Genomic DNA, 18,079 nt, shown 5'->3' with positions numbered 1-18,079 from the left:
CTGCAATTTCCATGATATTAAGAACTGAACGACTTGTCTTGTCTTCTATCAGTTGCCAGAATGAAGTCAGAAAAGCTGGATGTAGTGGTGACCTCCCGAGCAGCGGAAGACAACGCTCTATGGATGCTCAACCACCTGAGGTCCCCGACCTACCGAGACCTCCTGGGCAGAGTCACCCACCTGCCCATAAGTAACAAGAACCAAGCGGCATGGAGGTCAGAGATACAGAACCATTCCTTCTCCATCCTCTACCACACCAAGCGTCAGGGGAGACTAAACCTCACAGACGTCACCGACTCCCTGTACGACCTGGAGCTCCAGGAACTCTCGGAGACATTAGGTAAAGTCTGGATGAAGAGTCTGGGGTGAGGGATACGACGGTTTCATTGCCAAGCTTTACTTCATTACATGATTGTGATTTTTCTAAATCTGGACACACGGGAGATTCTTGTGCGTCAGATTGCAATGGATCCTTCAATGATCTCTTGACTATGAGGACAATCTAGTATCTTCTAGGCAACCCATGGCTTGGGAAGATTGAACTTTACCTCTCTGATCCTCTTTTATTCTGGTATTTTTCTGACTCTAGACATGTTGGGCAGTATTTACAAGTGTCCAGAACTCTGTTACATCAGAGATACCATTGTCCTTCTCCATCTGAGTGTTTCTCCAATGTTTATATTTTAGTAAATCACTTGTTATCCCAGTCACACAAAGGACTGAAGCTTCTCAGTGTTGGACCCTCGAAGTGTAACAGTTTCATGTGGGTGTTGAGGTGGCCCAATAGTATCTTGTACAAATAGCAAGACAGCGGATTTACAGTATATACGTTTTATGTTAGGTGGGAACATGACAGCTTTGATGGATCCATTGTCATCTAGACACTTCTGAACAGAAAGGTGGGACATCCATCAGGTTCCCGTCAGGCTCTTGTGAGAGTAGAGTTACACCTCTGAATGAACAGTGATCCTTAAGGGGCACTTTGCACACTACGACATCGGAAGCCGATGCTTGCGATGCCAAGCGCGATAGTCCCCGCCCCCGTCGCAGCTGCGATATCATGGTGATAGCTGGCGTAGCGAACATTATCGCTACGGCAGCTTCACACGCACTCACCTGTCCTGCGACGTCGCTCTGGCCGGCGAACCGCCTCCTTCCTAAGGGGGCGGGTTGTGCGGCGTCACAACGACGTCACACGGCAGGCGGCCAATAGAAGCGGAGGGGCGGAGATGAGCGGGCCGTAAACATCCCACCCACATCCTTCCTTCCGCATTGCAGCCGGGACACAGGTAGGAGATGTTCCTCGCTCCTGCGGCTTCACACACAGCGATGTGCGCTGCCACAGGAACGAGGAACAACATCGGTCATTTCCAAATTATGAAAATGACCGACGCTACACCGATGATACGATTACGACGATTTTGCGCTCGTTATTCGTATCAAAAAGGCTTTACACACTACGATATCGACTGCGACGCCGGATGTGCGTCACTTTCAATTGGACCCCACCGACATCGCACCTGCGATGTCGTAGTGTGCAAAGTGCCCCTAAGGCTACATCACACTAAGCGACATCACTAGCGACATCGCTGCTGAGGCACGGTTTTTGTGACGCAACAGCGATCTTACTAGCGGTGTCGCTGTGTGTGACATCCAGCAACAACCCGGCCCCTGCTGCGAGGTCGCTGGTTGTTGCTGAATGTCCTGGACCATTTTTTGGACGTTGCTCTCCTGCTGTGAAGCACACATCGCTGTGTGTAACAGCGAGAGAGCAACAAACTGAATGTGCAGGGAGCAGGGAGCCGGCTTCTGACAGCTGCGGACACTGGTAACTAAGGTAAATATCGGGTAACCAAGCAAAGTGCTTTGCTTGGTTACCCGATATTTACCTTGGTTACTAGCGTCCGCCGCTCTCAGGCTGCCAGTGCCGGCTCCCTGCTCCCTGCACACGTAGCCAGAGTACACATCGGGTAAATAAGCAAAGCAGTTTGCTTATTAACCCGATGTGTACTCTTGCTACGAGTGCAGGGAGCCAGCGCTAAGCGGTGTGCGCTGGTAACCAAGGTAAATATCGGGTAACCAAGCAAAAGATTTTGCTTGGTTACCCGATATTTACCAAGCGCAGCGTCGCTTCCATGCGTCGCAGCAGGCTGGGGGCTGGTCACTGGTTGCTGGTGAGATCTGCCAGTTTGACAGCTCACCAGCGACCCGTGTAGCGACGCTCCAGCGATCCCTGCCAGGTCAGGTCGCTGGTGAGATCGCTGGAGCGTCACTTAGTGTGACGGTACCTTTAGTTTGGTGTTTGTTTACTGCTTTTTTTCTTGCGGAATCATCAATAATAAAATAAATCACATCAAACATTAGAGCCTTTCCAGTGCCAGACTAAGTTCTGATTCCTAGGAGATTATTTTGCTCCTTGCTCTGAGTGTAAAGATAATGGTGGGACGTCTTCTCTTCTAAGGTCGAGACAATGTGATGGTGGTGGTGGACGACTTACTCAAGAGTGATGAGGAAGAGAAGCAGAGGATTCTTACCAACCAGCCCAGCATCTCCCGATGGGCCTCCGAACTGGTGCTCTTTGCCGAGAATGAGAAGAACCCGATTCCTCTACACAAGCAAGAAGTCTTTCTCCAATCCTTCCAGAGAGGTAATGGAGGCGCTTGTGACTTGTGTCCTCTAATCGAGGAGACAGGAGCCCAAAACCATCTCCAGAATCCAGAAACCAAATCCAGAAAAACTCTTCTCACTTCTAGAACTTTCTTTAGGATGATTGATGGCACCTCCAGGGAGATGCAATTTATTATATGATGTTTTTTATTCTTCTTTGTCTCTTTCTCTTCCAGTTCATAAGAAAAACCAACAGCAGCAGTCCCAGATATTGGTAGGTAACTGGTACACGGTGAATCCACAATGTTACCGACCAGGGGAAGATCGGTGCTGAATCCAGTGGGATTGACAATGTAGATATAGTGAATTGGATACATAAACTACCATGAGGCTAAGAATGTTCCTCTAAAATATCAGAAATGTATACGGATGTTATGACATCTGAGCCCTGTAGATGGGGTCCAACTCTCCAACCATCCATGACCCCTGTCACTTATTTACTTACTAAGAGGCTGAATTACAGAACAAGAATTTCCATATTTATCATTACACTTCACCGTAACTTCCTTATGACAGGAGATTTCTGCATCTGCAGTTATTTCCCATAGGACAATGTACGTCTTATCCCTGGACTGTGACCGGCTCTAATATGTGGTAAATTAATATGAGGAGACGGTGGAGATAAGTCGTCCTACACACAGGGTGTACTGACATAATAGTAGAAGTAGTAGGCTGATCAGTGATTGGCTTCTATCAGGTGAAGATACAGAACTGAGCCGAGACCAAAGGTAGAATGATATCTGTGGAGAGAAGGATGAGTTGGAGATAGCCTATGGTTCTTCACCATATTACCTGATGGCCAAGCAGCTTTGTGTAGGACGCAGTGTGTGACATGTCAAGGCTAAAGCTTTACAGACATCCATCATATATGGAGCATTAGTCTTTGGGGATCTCACAGGAGGCACAGATCAGCAGTCTTTGGGTCTGACGTCGTAATTTGTGTAGATCTCATGGTTGTATCTGACATTATCACGACAATGTATGTGTAGAGAAGATAGACTCTGCCTCCACTGATGGCGTGCAACTCAATGTGTCTATCTTTCTCCTAACAGAAGACGGTTGTCTATGGAGCTGTTGCATGTGTCACATTGTTTCTAATCGGAAGATGGTGCAGGAGAAAAAAAATCTTCTAGAGCGATGCTGGGAATATCCAGGAGACCCGAAATCTTATATACCAGATCCTTCCACATTTGGGAGCTGCACTCTATAGAGATCTCAACGTTTTCTGTTTTAACGTCTTCTACAATAAACTGAGTGTCGTTTACCAATGTCACCGGGTCGTGTTGTCAGAGGGAGGGTGGAAAGTGTAAGAACATTCCAAGTCACAAAATTGTTTGCTCCTCCTGATGGAGAAGAGACAACAAGGTCTGTGAGGAGGAACAGGGGAAGAAGTAGGGTGGTAGACCTGAAGACCTGAAATAGAAAATATCTGGCACTCAAAGGCAGATAGTGGAGGGATGAACTAAGAACGTCTATAAATAAAGTCAATAAGAGCCCTCAATAAAGCTGCATATTCCTGAAGATCAAAGTATCAACATGACACAATACAGTACAGCACCAGACATAGCATTTACCTTGGTGGCCAGAGAGTTCAGTTTTGATGTCATCTGACCCCAGCACCTTCCTCCATACATTTGGGGAGACTCACATGTCTATTGGCAAAATCAAAATTAACTTTTCAAGTTTTAGCTGTAGGTAAAGGCTTTTCCTGGCCACTCTTCTATAAAGGCCAGATCTATGGAGAGTACGACGTATTGCGGTCATATGGCCAGATATTCCAGTCTCTGCTGGGGAACTCTGCAGCTCCTTCAGGGTTATCTTTTGTCTCAGCGTTGCTTCTCTGATTAATGCCCTCCTTGGCCAGGCTGAGAGTTTTGGCAGGTGACCCTCTCTTAGCAGGTTTGTTGTGCTACCTTCTTTTCATTTAAGAGATAATGGATTTGATGGTGCTTCACGGGATCATCAAAGATTGGGATATTTTTTTAGAACCCAACCCTGACTTGTACTCCTCACCACTTTGTCTTTGACTTGTTTTTGTTTGTAGATCTCCTTGGTCTTCATGGTGTTGTAGGGAGATCTCCTTAGTCTATATGGAATTGTTTGGAGGTTTTCTTGGTCTTCAAGATGCTGTTTGGAGATCGCTTTGGTCTTCATGATGTTGTTTGGAGCTCTTCTTGGTCTTCATGTTGTTTGGAGATCTTTTGTGTCTTCATGATATTGTTTCGAGATCTCCTTGGTCTTTATGGTGTGTTTAGAGATCTCCTTGGTCTTTATGCTGTCGTTTGGAGATCTCCTTGGTCTTCATGGTGTTATTTGGAAATCTCCTTGGTCTTCATGTTGTTTGAAGATCTTATGTGTCTTCATGATATTGTTTGGAGATCTCTTTGGTCTTCATGTTGTTGTTTGGAGATTTCTTTGGTCTTAATAGTGATGTTTGAAGAACTCGTTGGTCTTTCTGGTGTTTTTTGGAGATCTCCTTTTTCTTCATGGTGTTGTTTGAAGATCTCCTTGTTCCTCATGGTGTTTGGAGATTTCTTTGGTCTTCATTGTGTTGTTTGGAGATCTCCTTGGTCTTCATGGTGTTGTTTGGTTAGTAGTACTTGTTACTTAATTGTGCTGCAGCCTCTGTAGCCTTTCAGAAAAGGTTTCTATATACCGAAAGACCCTTGGACAGTTAGATTGCACATAGGTGGACTTCTTTTCACCAAGCATGTGACTTATGCTGGTAATTACTTGCACCAGAAATTTTTAAGGGCTTCATAACAAAAGGGGTGAATACATATGCACATGGCAATTTTTATTTATTTTATGTAATTGTTGCCTATATTCTTCTCACTTCACCTTCCCATCTTACGTTATTTAGTGCTGATGTATCACACTCAAATCATATTACACAAATATTTAAACACAGAAAACCAATAAATGACCTGAGTTTAAGCCAAGATAAAAATAATAATCTTTATTACAACACCAAAAAATGATAAAAACATGAATAAAAGAGAAGGGGATATGCACAATGACATGACTCCCTCCACAGGAAAATAACATATATACAGCACAAGAGACGCAGAAATACACGAGGTATGAAAAATGAGGGAAGATGCCAAATTTCTCCATTAGGGAGACAACAAACAAATGACCTTCAGGATGAAGCTTATGAAAAACGCACGTGAGGGTGATGACCATCAGGACGAAGCTTATGCGAAAGGCGCGTCAGGGTGACCAGTGATCCCTGCAGGTCATTTGCTCCCTGCACTTTTGCAGTCAGACATCAGGTCTTTATTATATTTTTTTGGCTGCTGTGTGAATCTTTTCTACTTTATCTGCAGTATCTGTTTTTTGAGTGCACACCTAAAAACGTTTTCTATCTATGAATTCTTTATGTCTTGTTATCTACCTTCTTTCCTTTTGCATAATCTGGGTTATTTGTAATAGAACATTATATGAATTTAGTGTAATATGATTTGGCTTTGTACAATTATTGCACACAATATATATTGTTACAGCTGGATTTCATCTACTGCACTGCCCTCTAGTGGCTACACTGTGTATTGCATTTCTTTCTCTATGTGGGATGTATTTATTAATTATTGCATTATTTTTTGTGGCACTAATTGAGAGATTCAGTATAATATAACAAAATAGGTAAAAAGCCAAGGGGGTGAATACTTTTACAAAAATGTTCAGCCAGGCTATGATTTCATACGCCCCTAATGTTATGTCTCTGTTGGTTTATTGTATTGTGAAGCAGCGACCGCCATACCGGAGTCCAGAAAATCCATCACAAGAGGTGGACGGGAATATAGAGGCTGATTGATAGAAAGAAGCTCCAGTAATGCTGGAATGAAGGCTCCTCCACCTGGATGGGGTCATCGCTCAGCACCGACAGTGGGAACATCAGAAAGTCCCCACCAAATCCGGGGATAGGGAGTCCGGGCCGTGTGCGGCGTCAGTGCTTTATTATTGATGCGACATCTGCAACAAAATCCTTAAGGTTTTTTTTTTAAGGTTTTATTATTCTGAAGACTACACAGGAGACCTGGGAAGCTAGGGGCAGAGGGAGGAGCTAGAGGCAAAGGGAGGAGGAAGAGGGAGGAGCTAAAGGCAGACGGAGGAGCTAGAGGCAGAGGGAGGAGCTAGAGGCAAAGGGAGGAGGCAGAGAGAGGAGCTAGAGGAGGAGGGTGGAGCTAGAGGCAAAGGGAGGATGCAGAGGGAGGAGCTAGAGGCAGAGGGTGGAGCTATAGGCAAAGGGAGGAGGCAGAGGGAGGCGCTAGAGGCAGAGGGTGGCGCTAGAGGCAAAGGGAGGAGGCAGAGGGAGGCGCTAGAGGCAGAGGGAGGAGCTAGAGGCAAAGGGAGGAGGCAGAGGGAGGAGCTAGAGGCAGAGGGAGGGGGCAGAGGGTGGAGCTAGAGGCAAAGGGAGGAGGCCGAGGGAGGAGCTAGAGGCAAAGGGAGGAGGCAGAGGGTGGAGCTAGAGGTAAAAGGAGAGGCTGGCATGAGAGGGGCTAAGCCAGAGGGAGGAGAAAGAGGAAGAGAAAGGAGCTAGAAGCAAAGGAGGAGCTAGAGGCAGAGACAAGAGGTAGTGGAGCTAGGTGCAGAGGGTGGAGTTAGAGGAAGAAGGAGGGGCTATATCTAGAGGGAGGTGCTAGATGCAGAGGGAGGAGCTAGAGGTAAAGGAGGATCTAGAGGTAGAGAGGGGATCTAGAGGCAAAGGGAGGAGGCAGAGGGAGGCGCTAGAGGTAGAAAGAGGAAACAGAGATAGAGGAGGAGCTAGGTGCAGAGGGTCAGCTAGAGGAAGATGGAGGAGCTATGGGTAGAGGGAGAAGCTATATGCAGAGGGAGGAGCTAGAAGTAGAGGGAGGAGCTAGATGAAAAAGGCAAAGCTAAAGACAGGGAGGAGCTATAGATATAGGGAGGAGCTAGAGGCAGAAGGAGGCACTGAAGGCAGAGGGAGTGCTAGAGGCAGAGCTCCCCCCTCCCTGTTCTATCTCCATAGAATCTCATCAGCAGCAGCTGCCATCTCCTATCTCAGGAATATGAAAGCCTTCCTACAGATTTTCTAATGACAGATCAATCCTGGCAGAGAGAAGCAGATGAGTCTGATGAGATTATTACACAGCTGACTATTTCATGTGCACTATTGATTTATGAAAATAAGAAGTAAAATGACGAGCTTTACACTCCTCACTGTTATGTCCTGACAGGGGGGGGTGGGGGGGGGCATATTTTCTTGCACTGATGCTGTGGTTTATTTTCCGCCTGTCCTATACTCCTCGTCTTCCTGATCGCACCCTTCAGGACACTCTTGGGATAACCCTTCTCTCTGAATCTGTCTCAAAATTTGTGATTCCCAAAAGAAATTATCATTTGTGCAATTTTTTATTTCCGCCATTATTGGCCATAGAAAGCGCTCCTAATCCATTGTGGTCAGTGACTACCTAAGAAGTCCAGGTATCTGTGTATATAAACTGTCTTGGAATGGTGGCTCCATAAATCCCCTCAGACTCATCTCTAGCGATCACCAAATCTAAGAATTCTCTACATGACTCAGAGGAAGTAACAGTGACCTCAGACCCTATGGGTTTCATTTAGGCCTCATCCCGTGTCCAGCCCAGGACCTCCACATGCACCCGGCCTCACAACCCGCAGACCATGTGTAACCGCACCAGCCCAGGACCTCCACATGCACCCAGCCTCACAACCCGCAGACCATGTGTAACCGCACCAGCCCAGGACCTCCACATCCACCCGACGCACAACCACAGACCACGTGTTACCCCACCAGTCCAGGAGTTCCACATCCACCCGGCCTCACAACCCACAGACCATGTGTAACCGCACCAGCCTTGGACTTCTACATCCACCGGCCTCACAACCCGCAGACCAGGTGTAACCACACCAGCCCAGGACCTCCACATACACCCGGCCTCACAACCCGCAGACCATGTGTAACCGCACCAGCCCAGGACCTCCACATCCACCCGACGCACAACCCGCAGACCAGGTGTAACCGCACCAGCCCAGGACCTCCACATCCACCCGACGCACAACCTGCAGACCATGTGTAACCGCACCAGCCCCGGACCTCCACACACACCCAGCCTCACAACCCGCAGACCATGTGTAACCGCACCAGCCCAGGACCTCCACATCCACCCAACGCACAACCCGCAGACCATGTGTAACCGCACCAGCCCAAGACCTCCACATCCACCCGACGCACAACCCGCAGACCAGGTGTAACCGAACCAGCCCCGGACCTCCACATCTACCCGACACACAACCCGCAGACCAGGTGTAACCGCACCAGCCCCGGACCTCCACATCCACCCGACGCACAACCCGCAGACCAGGTGTAACCGCACCAGTCCAGGAGCTCCACATCCACCCGGCCTCACAACCCACAGACCATGTGTAACCGCACCAGCCTTGGACTTCTACATCCACCGGCCTCACAACCCGCAGACCATGTGTAACCGCAGCAGTCCAGGACCTCCACATGCACCCGGCCTCACAACCCGCAGACCAGGTGTAACCGCACCAGCCCAGGACCTCCACATCCACCCGACGCACAACCACAGACCACGTGTAACCGCACCAGTCCAGGAGCTCCACATCCACCCGGCCTCACAACCCACAGACCATGTGTAACCGCACCAGCCTTGGACTTCTACATCCACCGGCCTCACAACCCGCAGACCATGTGTAACCGCAGCAGCCCAGGACCTCCACATCCACCGGCCTCACAACCCGCAGACCATGTGTAACCGCACCAGCCCAGGACCTCCACATGCACTCGGACACCCACCCTCCTCATTCCCTCAATTTATTACAACAAAGAAAAGAGAGAGAAACATGCTTGTAGTGTTTATTGTAGAACATTGTAGCAGAAGATGCATTATGCCTATAGCTGTAGACCCAATGACATAACCAATGTACTCCAGTCGTGGCCATTTATCCGTCGAAGACAACATCGGCCCTCAGAATAACCTCGGCCTCACCCTCAACAACTCAGCTTCACAAATCCAGGAATATGCCCAAACAGGGAAAATCATATAGTTCCCAATGTAGACAAACTTTGCCCACAGAAGTCAACGTCCATCGTTTGTGAAAACTAACAATGATCCCTGTGCCCTTCTGTAAAGATGTCCTGCTCCAGAGATGACGTTATTACAGATTGTCATCAGTGTGGGGCATAACCCGGGATGTGAAAACAACAAACCTTATCAAGCCTTTTAATATGCATTATGACATTGTAAGAAAAGCAGCGTTGTCTCAAAGATAAGCCAATATGCCCACGGCTAACGCACCTGTAGGGATTGTCAGCCAGGAAGAGAAATCCACTGAAGCAGCCATACATCTGAGAGAAAAGCGGAGGGTCAACCTGAAGCCCAACAGTCCACAATGGACGTCAGTATGCCCATCCACTGTCCTCCTGGAAAATAAATACTGGTTGGTCTGTCTGGGGAGACGGAGTCATAGATCATAGGTGAGTTGTGACAGATGTGCAGACGGGTCTATCAGGTTCTCTATGCCTTCATGGTGACCTCATATTACAGCCTCCTCACTGGAGAACACAGTGAGATTTCTTCTTGAGATGTTGTATCATCCGCTGATATTCCCTCATTTCCGCCTCGTATCTTCGTTGGTCGCATTGTCTCTGAAGTTCATACTTGTCTGTTAGATTCTTTATTTCTTCTTCGTAATGTCTTCTGTCTATATTGTCCCGGTCCAATTTATTCATGTCATCATGGTCCTCTCTACACATGTTGGCCTTGTCATATCTCTCAACATCAACTTGGTCCTGCCTATCTATGTTGGGTTGGTGCCACCTTTCCATTTCAGAATGGTCCCACAAGTTCAGGTCAACTGGGTCCTGCCTATCCACGTCAGCCTTCTTTAACCTGTCCATGTCAGCCTGCTCCCTCCTGTCCATGTCAGCCTGCTCCCTCCTGTCCATGTCAACCCAATTCTGCCTATCCATGTTGGAATAGTCCAGCACATCCATGTCGGTCCGCTTCCGATGGTCCATGATAGGATGCTCCCACCTGTCAGCCCATTCCCATCTGCCCATGTTGACCTGATCCTGCCTATCCATGGCCGCCTTATCCCACCTGGCCATGTCGGCCTGATCTTGCGTGTCCTTCTTGGCTCGGTCACACCTCTCCATGTCACATATGATCCTTTGGATGAACTGTTTTCTGTCTTTCACCTCCTGAATCCGATCTCGTGGTTCTTGTAGAGAAAACCTAGCTTGTTTGATAACTTCATATAAAAGATGCAAGATGGCTTCATGTCTTCCTCTGGATCTACAGTGATCCTCCGGGGTGTAATTCTCCAGCGAAAAAATCTTTTCCACTCCCATGTTCCGGAACATGCCCTCCATTTGTGTTAGTCGGCCATAGTTCTTGTGCGTGAGGATCACAAGTGGGAATATCCCTGCGGAACAGAGGAATTATTAATGGAATGATCTCTGTCTAATAATTATCTATAAACTTAAGAATCCAGCAGTCACTTTGTGGGTGCCAATATATATGCAAAGATTGAACGTATGAAATGTAATGTGCACTACTGTTATAGAGTCTGGACGCATACAAGGTTCTATCTATCTATCTGGTTATCTACGGTATCTTTACCATGTTTTGGTAATCACATATAAGCCGCTCTCCAGATGATAGGTGTTCAGGAGAATTCAGCCTTGGTTTCGTACCTGTCACTTGTCCGGCCGTCTGAAGAAGAGTCTTTATATCTTCTACATCCTCGCGGTGAATTCCTTTCTTAATGCTGAAAATACAGATCAGAAGTTGATGCATTGTGTCATTACCCGCAGAGTATAATGGACTCAATCTTCAGAACTTCACCCCTGATTATCTACGGTCCGGCTCCTTCTCCCTCTGTAGCTCTGTCACTCGGGGGAAGTCTTCTCCTCCACGTGTGACACTCAGACCGTAGATTCTCCACCCCGGAGGAACGAGCTGGAGACCCCACCCCTAATAACAGTCCAGAATCACAACCTGCTGCTGGAGACATGGACATCTCTACCTCTATGAAGCTCATCAGACCTTCCCCTATTTCCATGACAATGAAGATGATAATGAAGGCTATGGTCATGATGATGATGGTGGAGGAGTTGGTATACATAGCACATTTTCTGCCTTTCTCACTTTTACATTATTTTGTAAACCACAAACTGTTTAACATTCCTATAAAGAACATGAGCTGGATATCTACAACGGAGATATGTGCCATGATGGAGATCACTTGTTCTGGTCGTCCTTGGGCTCTGCTTGGCTTCTGACTTTACTGACCATACACTTCTACTCTGAACTGAACCATAACCCCATATCTAGACTTAATCCAAGTCCCAATCCTAACCAAACTCTAGTCTTAACCAAAACCTAGTCCTAACACTAGTCCTAGCCCTTAAAACTAGTCTTATCCCAACTCCTATGCCTACCCCTGCTCTTATCCCAAACCTGAGCCTTAATCTTAGCCTTAACCCAAGCCCTAGTCCTAACCAAACTCTAGTATTAACCAAACCCCAGTCCTAACACTTGTTCTAACTAACCGCTAGCACTCAAACTAGTATTAACCCAAGCCCTAGCCCTAACCCTGCTCTTAACTCAAAACTTAGCCCTCACCTTATCTTAAGCCAAACCCTAGTGCTAACCACACTCTGGTCCTAACCCAAACTGTAGTCTTAACCATACTGTAGTCCTCACCAATCTCTATCCCTAAACCCAACCCTAACCATAGTTTTAACCCAAACCTTACTCCTAAACAAACCCTATCCTTAACCCTAGCTGTAACTGCAGCCTTAATCCAGATAATAGTCCTAACTAAACCCTAGACCTCGCTTTAACAAGACTAGAATTGGAAAAGGAGTATAACAATGTATTAGGATGTTGCGGTTTTCTCACTGCTCCGGTGTGCTGCTCCATAAAAGCCAGCAGTGATGGGAGGCAAGGTTTTGCACCCCATACAATTTGGTGCCCAGGCTACCTTCCTTTGCCTTCTTCCGTGCTAAACCACTGCTTGGCTCACCATCATTTCTACCTTCCCTTCTCTGATCTTCCCACAAATAGTCCAAACACGATTCTTTGATACTTTTCACTCTTTCCTTGATTCTAATGGCAGGCGCCGATCGCTGATCTCATTGATGAAGATTTTTTTAATTTCAAAGTTAATATTGCCAAGAGACGGGACTTACTCCATATCTTGGCACCACATCCCCTCCCCACCACACCGGTGGTCTTCCCTTCTGCATATGTGCCAAAATCATAAGCAGCCTCCAGATGTCTCTCTTGTTTCACCGCTCGTCCACTCCCGCTCCCCGGCTGTCTCTATAAAATGTTTAAGGTTCCTCTTTTTTTTATTTTCCTTTAAAGTATAACCCCAAAGCTTAAAAACACCTCTTGCTGACAGGTCCTGCTACCGACAGACCGGTCTGTAATCTTCCCTTTATCTCTAGGCTTCTGGAACGCCCGGTCCTGTCTCATCTACTCCGCCATCTCTCAGATAGTTCTCGTCTTGATCCATTACAATATGATATCTACAGAACCCTCTCCAAGGGACCATTCACACATGTTGAGGATGCATTTTTAGTGCTTTACTTCACACAGAAAAATGCTGTATTTTACAGAAACCGCAAAATCAGTGACATTTTTTATATCTCTTTCCTCCTACTTCTCTGACTGCTCTTACCTGGTTCTTCTTCGGCTCTCAGACCATTTTCTCCTGGTTCTAATCCTGCCTTTCTGACCGCTCTCTCCTGGTTCTCCTCCTACCTCTCTGACCACTCTCTCCTGGTTCTCTTCCTACCTCTCTGACCGCTCTCTCCTGGTTCTCCTCCTACCTCTATGACCACTCTCTCCTGGTTCTCTTCCTACCTCTCTGACCACTCTCTCCTGGTTCTCTTCCTACCTCTCTGACCGCTCTCTCCTGGTTCTCCTCCTACCTCTCTGACCACTCTCTCCTGGTTCTCTTCCTACCTCTCTGACCACTCTCTCCTGGTTCTCTTCCTACCTCTCTGACCACTCTCTCCTGGTTCTAATCCTGCCTTTCTGACCGCTCTCTCCTGGTTCTCCTCCTACCTCTCTGACCACTCTCTCCTGGTTCTCTTCCTACCTCTCTGACCGCTCTCTCCTGGTTCTCCTCCTACCTCTATGACCACTCTCTCCTGGTTCTCTTCCTACCTCTCTGACCACTCTCTCCTGGTTCTCTTCCTACCTCTCTGACCACTCTCTCCTGGTTCTCTTCCTACCTCTCTGACCACTCTCTCCTGGTTCTCTTCCTACCTCTCTGACCACTCTCTCCTGGTTCTAATCCTGCCTTTCTGACCGCTCTCTCCTGGTTCTCCTCCTACCTCTCTGACCACTCTCTCCTGGTTCTCTTCCTACCTCTCTGACCGCTCTCTCCTGGTTCTCCTCCTACCTCTCTGACCACTCTCTCCTGGTTCTCTTCCTACCTCTCTGACCACTCTCTCCTGGTTCTCCTCCTACCTCTCTGACCACTCTCTCCTGGTTCTCTTCCTACCTCTCTGACCACTCTCTCCTGGTTCTCTTCCTACCTCTCTGACCACTCTCTCCTGGTTCTCTTCCTACCTCTCTGACCATTCTCTTCTGGTTCTCTTCCTACTGCTCTCACCGCTCTCTCCTGGTTCTCCTCCTACCTCTCTGACTGCTATCTCCTGGTTCTCCTCCTACCGCTCTGACCACTCTCTCCTGGTTCTCCTCCTACCTCTCTGACCACTCTCTCCTGGTTCTCCTCCTACCTCTCTGACCGATCTCTCCTGGTTTTCCTCCTACCTCTCTGGCTGCTCTCTCCTGGTTCTCCTCTTGCCTCTCTGTCTGCTCTCTCCTAGTTCTCCTCCTACCTCTCTGCCTGCTCTTTCCTTGTTCTCCTCTTACCTCTCTGCCTACGCTCTCCTGGTTCTCCTTCTACCTCTCTGCCTGCTCTTTCCTTGATCTCCTCCTAACTCTCTGACCACTCTTTCCTTGTTCTCCTACCTTTTTGACCGCTCTCTCCTAGTTCTCCTACTACCTTTCTGACCGCTCTCTCCTAGTTCTCCTACCTCTCTGACCGCTCTCTCTTGGTTCTCAGCTTTCCTTTTTGACTGTACTGTATAATTTCCAAGCTCTTCTTCCCCTTACTGTCTGGATCCTGGGGGCTCAGAAGTAGGTTGTCTCCATTCTTCTCTCTAAACCGCCCCCCTCATTTTTATCTTTTGGAAATATATTTTTTTTTTGGCGATGGACCCAGTAGGGTATTCACCTATAGAGAAACACAGGACAGATGAAATCTGATGAGCTGACTTCTGTCTCTGCATCCATAACCTTGTCTGCTAGTCGCAATCCTGTTCTCCACTCTATGGACACATCCAGAGGTAAAATATTACCTGCAAAATACAGAAAATTTCTCAAAAGTCAACGATCAACAATGAAAAGCTTCAGAACCAAGACCTCAGCACTTATGAGCCCAATGACTAACCAGTACCCAGATAGCGAGCGCTCCAATTCAAAGACTGGACGCTTCAATCCAATAAGGATGACTTATGAGAACCCTGGACTGGTGGGCCACATACTAATAATTTGTAATGACCCTGGACTGGTAATGACCCGGGACTGGTGGGCCACATTCTGATAATTTGTAATGACCCGGGACTGGTGGGCCACATTCTGATAATTTGTAATGACCTGGGACTGGTGGGCCACATTCTGATAATTCGTAATGACCCAGGACTGGTGGGCCACATTCTGATAATTTGTAATGACCCGGGACTGGTGGGCCACATTCTGATAATTGGTAACAACCCTCGACTGGAGGGCCACATTCTGATAATTTGTAATGACCTGGGACTGGTGGGTCACATTCTGATAATTCGTAATGACCCAGGACTGGTGGGCCACATTCTGATAATTTGTAATGACCCAGGACTGGTGGGCCACATTCTGATAATTCGTAATGACCCAGAACTGGTGGGCCACATTCTGATAATGTGTAACGACCCTGGACTGGTGGGCCACATTCTGATAATTTGTAATGACCCGGGACTGGTGGGCCACATTCTGATAATTTGTAATGACCCGGGACTGGTGGGCCATATTTTGATAATTCGTAATGACCCGAGACTGGTGGGTCACATTCTGATAACTCATGATGACCCGAGACTGGAGGGCCACATTCTGATAATTCGTAATGACCCAGGACTGGTGGGCCACATTCTGATAATTTGTAATGACCCGAGACTGGAGGGCCACATTCTGATAATTTGTAATGATCCGGGACTGGTGGGCCACATTCTGATAATTTGTGATGACCCGGGACTGGTGGACCAGATTTTGATCATTGGTAATGACCCGGGACTGTGGGCCACAGTCTGATAATTTGTAATGATCCGGGACTGGTGGGCTACACTCTGATAATTTGTGATGACCCGGGACTGGTGGGCTACACTCTGATAATTTGTGATGACCCGGGACTGGTGGGCCACATTCTGATAATTTGTGATGACCCGGGACTGGTGGACCAGATTTTGATCATTGGTAATGACCCGGGACTGGTGGGCTATATTCTGATAATTCGTAATGACCCGGGACTGGTGAGCCACATTCTGATAATTTGTGATGACCCGGGACTGGTGGACCAGATTTTGATCATTGGTAATGACCCGGGACTGGTGGGCTATATTCTGATAATTCGTAATGACCCGGGACTGGTGGGCCACATTCTGATAATTTGTAATGATCCGGGACTGGTGGGCTATATTCTGATAATTCGTAATGACCCGGGACTGGTGGGCCACATTCTGATAATTTGTGATGACCCGGGACTGGTGGACCAGATTTTGATCATTGGTAATGACCCGGGACTGGTGGGCTATATTCTGATAATTCGTAATGACCCGGGACTGGTGGGCCACATTCTGATAATTTGTGATGACCCGGGACTGGTGGGCCACATTCTGATCATTGGTAATGACCCGGGACTGGTGGGCTATATTCTGATAATTTGTAATGACCCGGGACTGGTGGGCCACATTCTGATAATTTGTGATGACCCGAGACTGGAGGGCCACATTCTGATAATTTGTAACAACCCTTGACTGGTGGGCTACACTCTGATAATTTGTGATGACCCGGGACTGGTGGGCTACACTCTGATAATTTGTGATGACCCGGGACTGGTGGACCAGATTTTGATCATTTGTGATGACCCGGGACTGGTGAGCCACATTCTGATCATTGGTAATGACCCGGGACTGGTGGGCTATATTCGGATAATTTGAGCTCCACTTACCGAGCTGAGCGAATATTTCCCCCGTTTTGTAGCTCTCCATCTTCTCACACCCACGATTGTCCACCAGAGTGATGCTCTCCGTCAGCTTGTAGGATACCCTGGCCGTGGTGCGCCTGTTGTCGGGCATGTTTGCCCCTGCATGGTTCACATAGTCCTCATCATCCAAGACATACTTACAGGAGTTAATGAAGGATGATTTACCGTGACCCAAGAAACCAAAAAGCTGCAGCAGGATTCGCTGGTAGCCCTGTCCACCCGACTCACAGGCACCGAGGCTGAAGTTTTTGATGCGTTGTGTTAGTTCTCCGATGTCCATGTCTGAGCCGTGGTGTCGTCTGTGCACCGAGTTATATTATGTGCAAAGTTCAAGAAAAGTGAAAGGTCTTAGGAATTTTTCTACATTTCCTTGTATAATATGAACAGAACATAATCCGGAGCCGCCGGAGCCTTGTGATATCTGAATATTGTTATGTGCGGCTGCACAAGGATTATCTACAGGCAATAAAGTCACCTGACAGCGGTCCAGCTCCACATACCGGCCGCGGACTTCACTCCGAGCTCACACTGAATACTCATTACCAGCCCTGTCAGCGGATTTACAGCTATCTCTGCACTAGTAGTGCACCAGGGACAGGGGTGTGGTGCTACAGGAACAGGGGTGTGGTGCTCCAGGTACAGAGTTATGGTGCAGCAGGTACAGGGGTGTGGTGCTCCAGGAACAGGGGTGTGGTGCACCAGGTACAGAGTTATGGGGCCGCAGGTACAGGGGTGTGGTGCTCCAGGAACAGGGGTGTGGTGCACCAGGTACAGAGTTATGGTGCAGCAGGTACAGGGGTGTGGTGCTCCAGGAACAGGGGTGTGGTGCACCAGGTACAGAGTTATGGTGCCGCAGGTACAGGGGTGTGGTGCACCAGGTACAGGGATGTGGTGCACCAGGTACAGAGTTATGGTGCCGCAGGTACAGGGGTGTGGTGCACCAGGTACAGGGGTGTGGTGCTCCAGGTACAGGGGTGTGGTGCAGCAGGTACAGGGGTGTGGTGCACCAGGTACAGGGGTGTGGTGCACCAGGTACAGGGGTGTGGTGCAGCAGGTACAGAGTTATGGTGCCGCAGGTACA

At 48.0% G+C, this 18,079-nt stretch overlaps 1 protein-coding gene across 1 annotated transcript; it reads right to left on the bottom strand.

Annotated features, from left to right (window-relative positions):
• Positions 1 to 10,191: 10,191 nt before the first annotated feature.
• Positions 10,192 to 17,278, bottom strand: LOC142246837 (uncharacterized). The gene is made up of 4 exons (XM_075319886.1): positions 16,963 to 17,278; positions 14,938 to 15,061; positions 11,375 to 11,448; positions 10,192 to 11,103 (listed from the first exon to the last, which is right to left on the bottom strand). Exons 1-4 carry the CDS (start codon positions 17,276 to 17,278, stop codon positions 10,229 to 10,231), a joined length of 1,389 nt encoding a protein of 462 aa, XP_075176001.1. The 3' UTR covers positions 10,192 to 10,228.
• Between the last annotated feature and the right edge of the window lie 801 nt (positions 17,279 to 18,079).

The sequence above is a fragment of the Anomaloglossus baeobatrachus genome, chromosome 7 (genome assembly GCF_048569485.1).
Source record: "Anomaloglossus baeobatrachus isolate aAnoBae1 chromosome 7, aAnoBae1.hap1, whole genome shotgun sequence".
Lineage (NCBI taxonomy): Eukaryota > Metazoa > Chordata > Amphibia > Anura > Aromobatidae > Anomaloglossus > Anomaloglossus baeobatrachus.
This window is presented reverse-complemented; position numbering and strand designations above follow the sequence as displayed.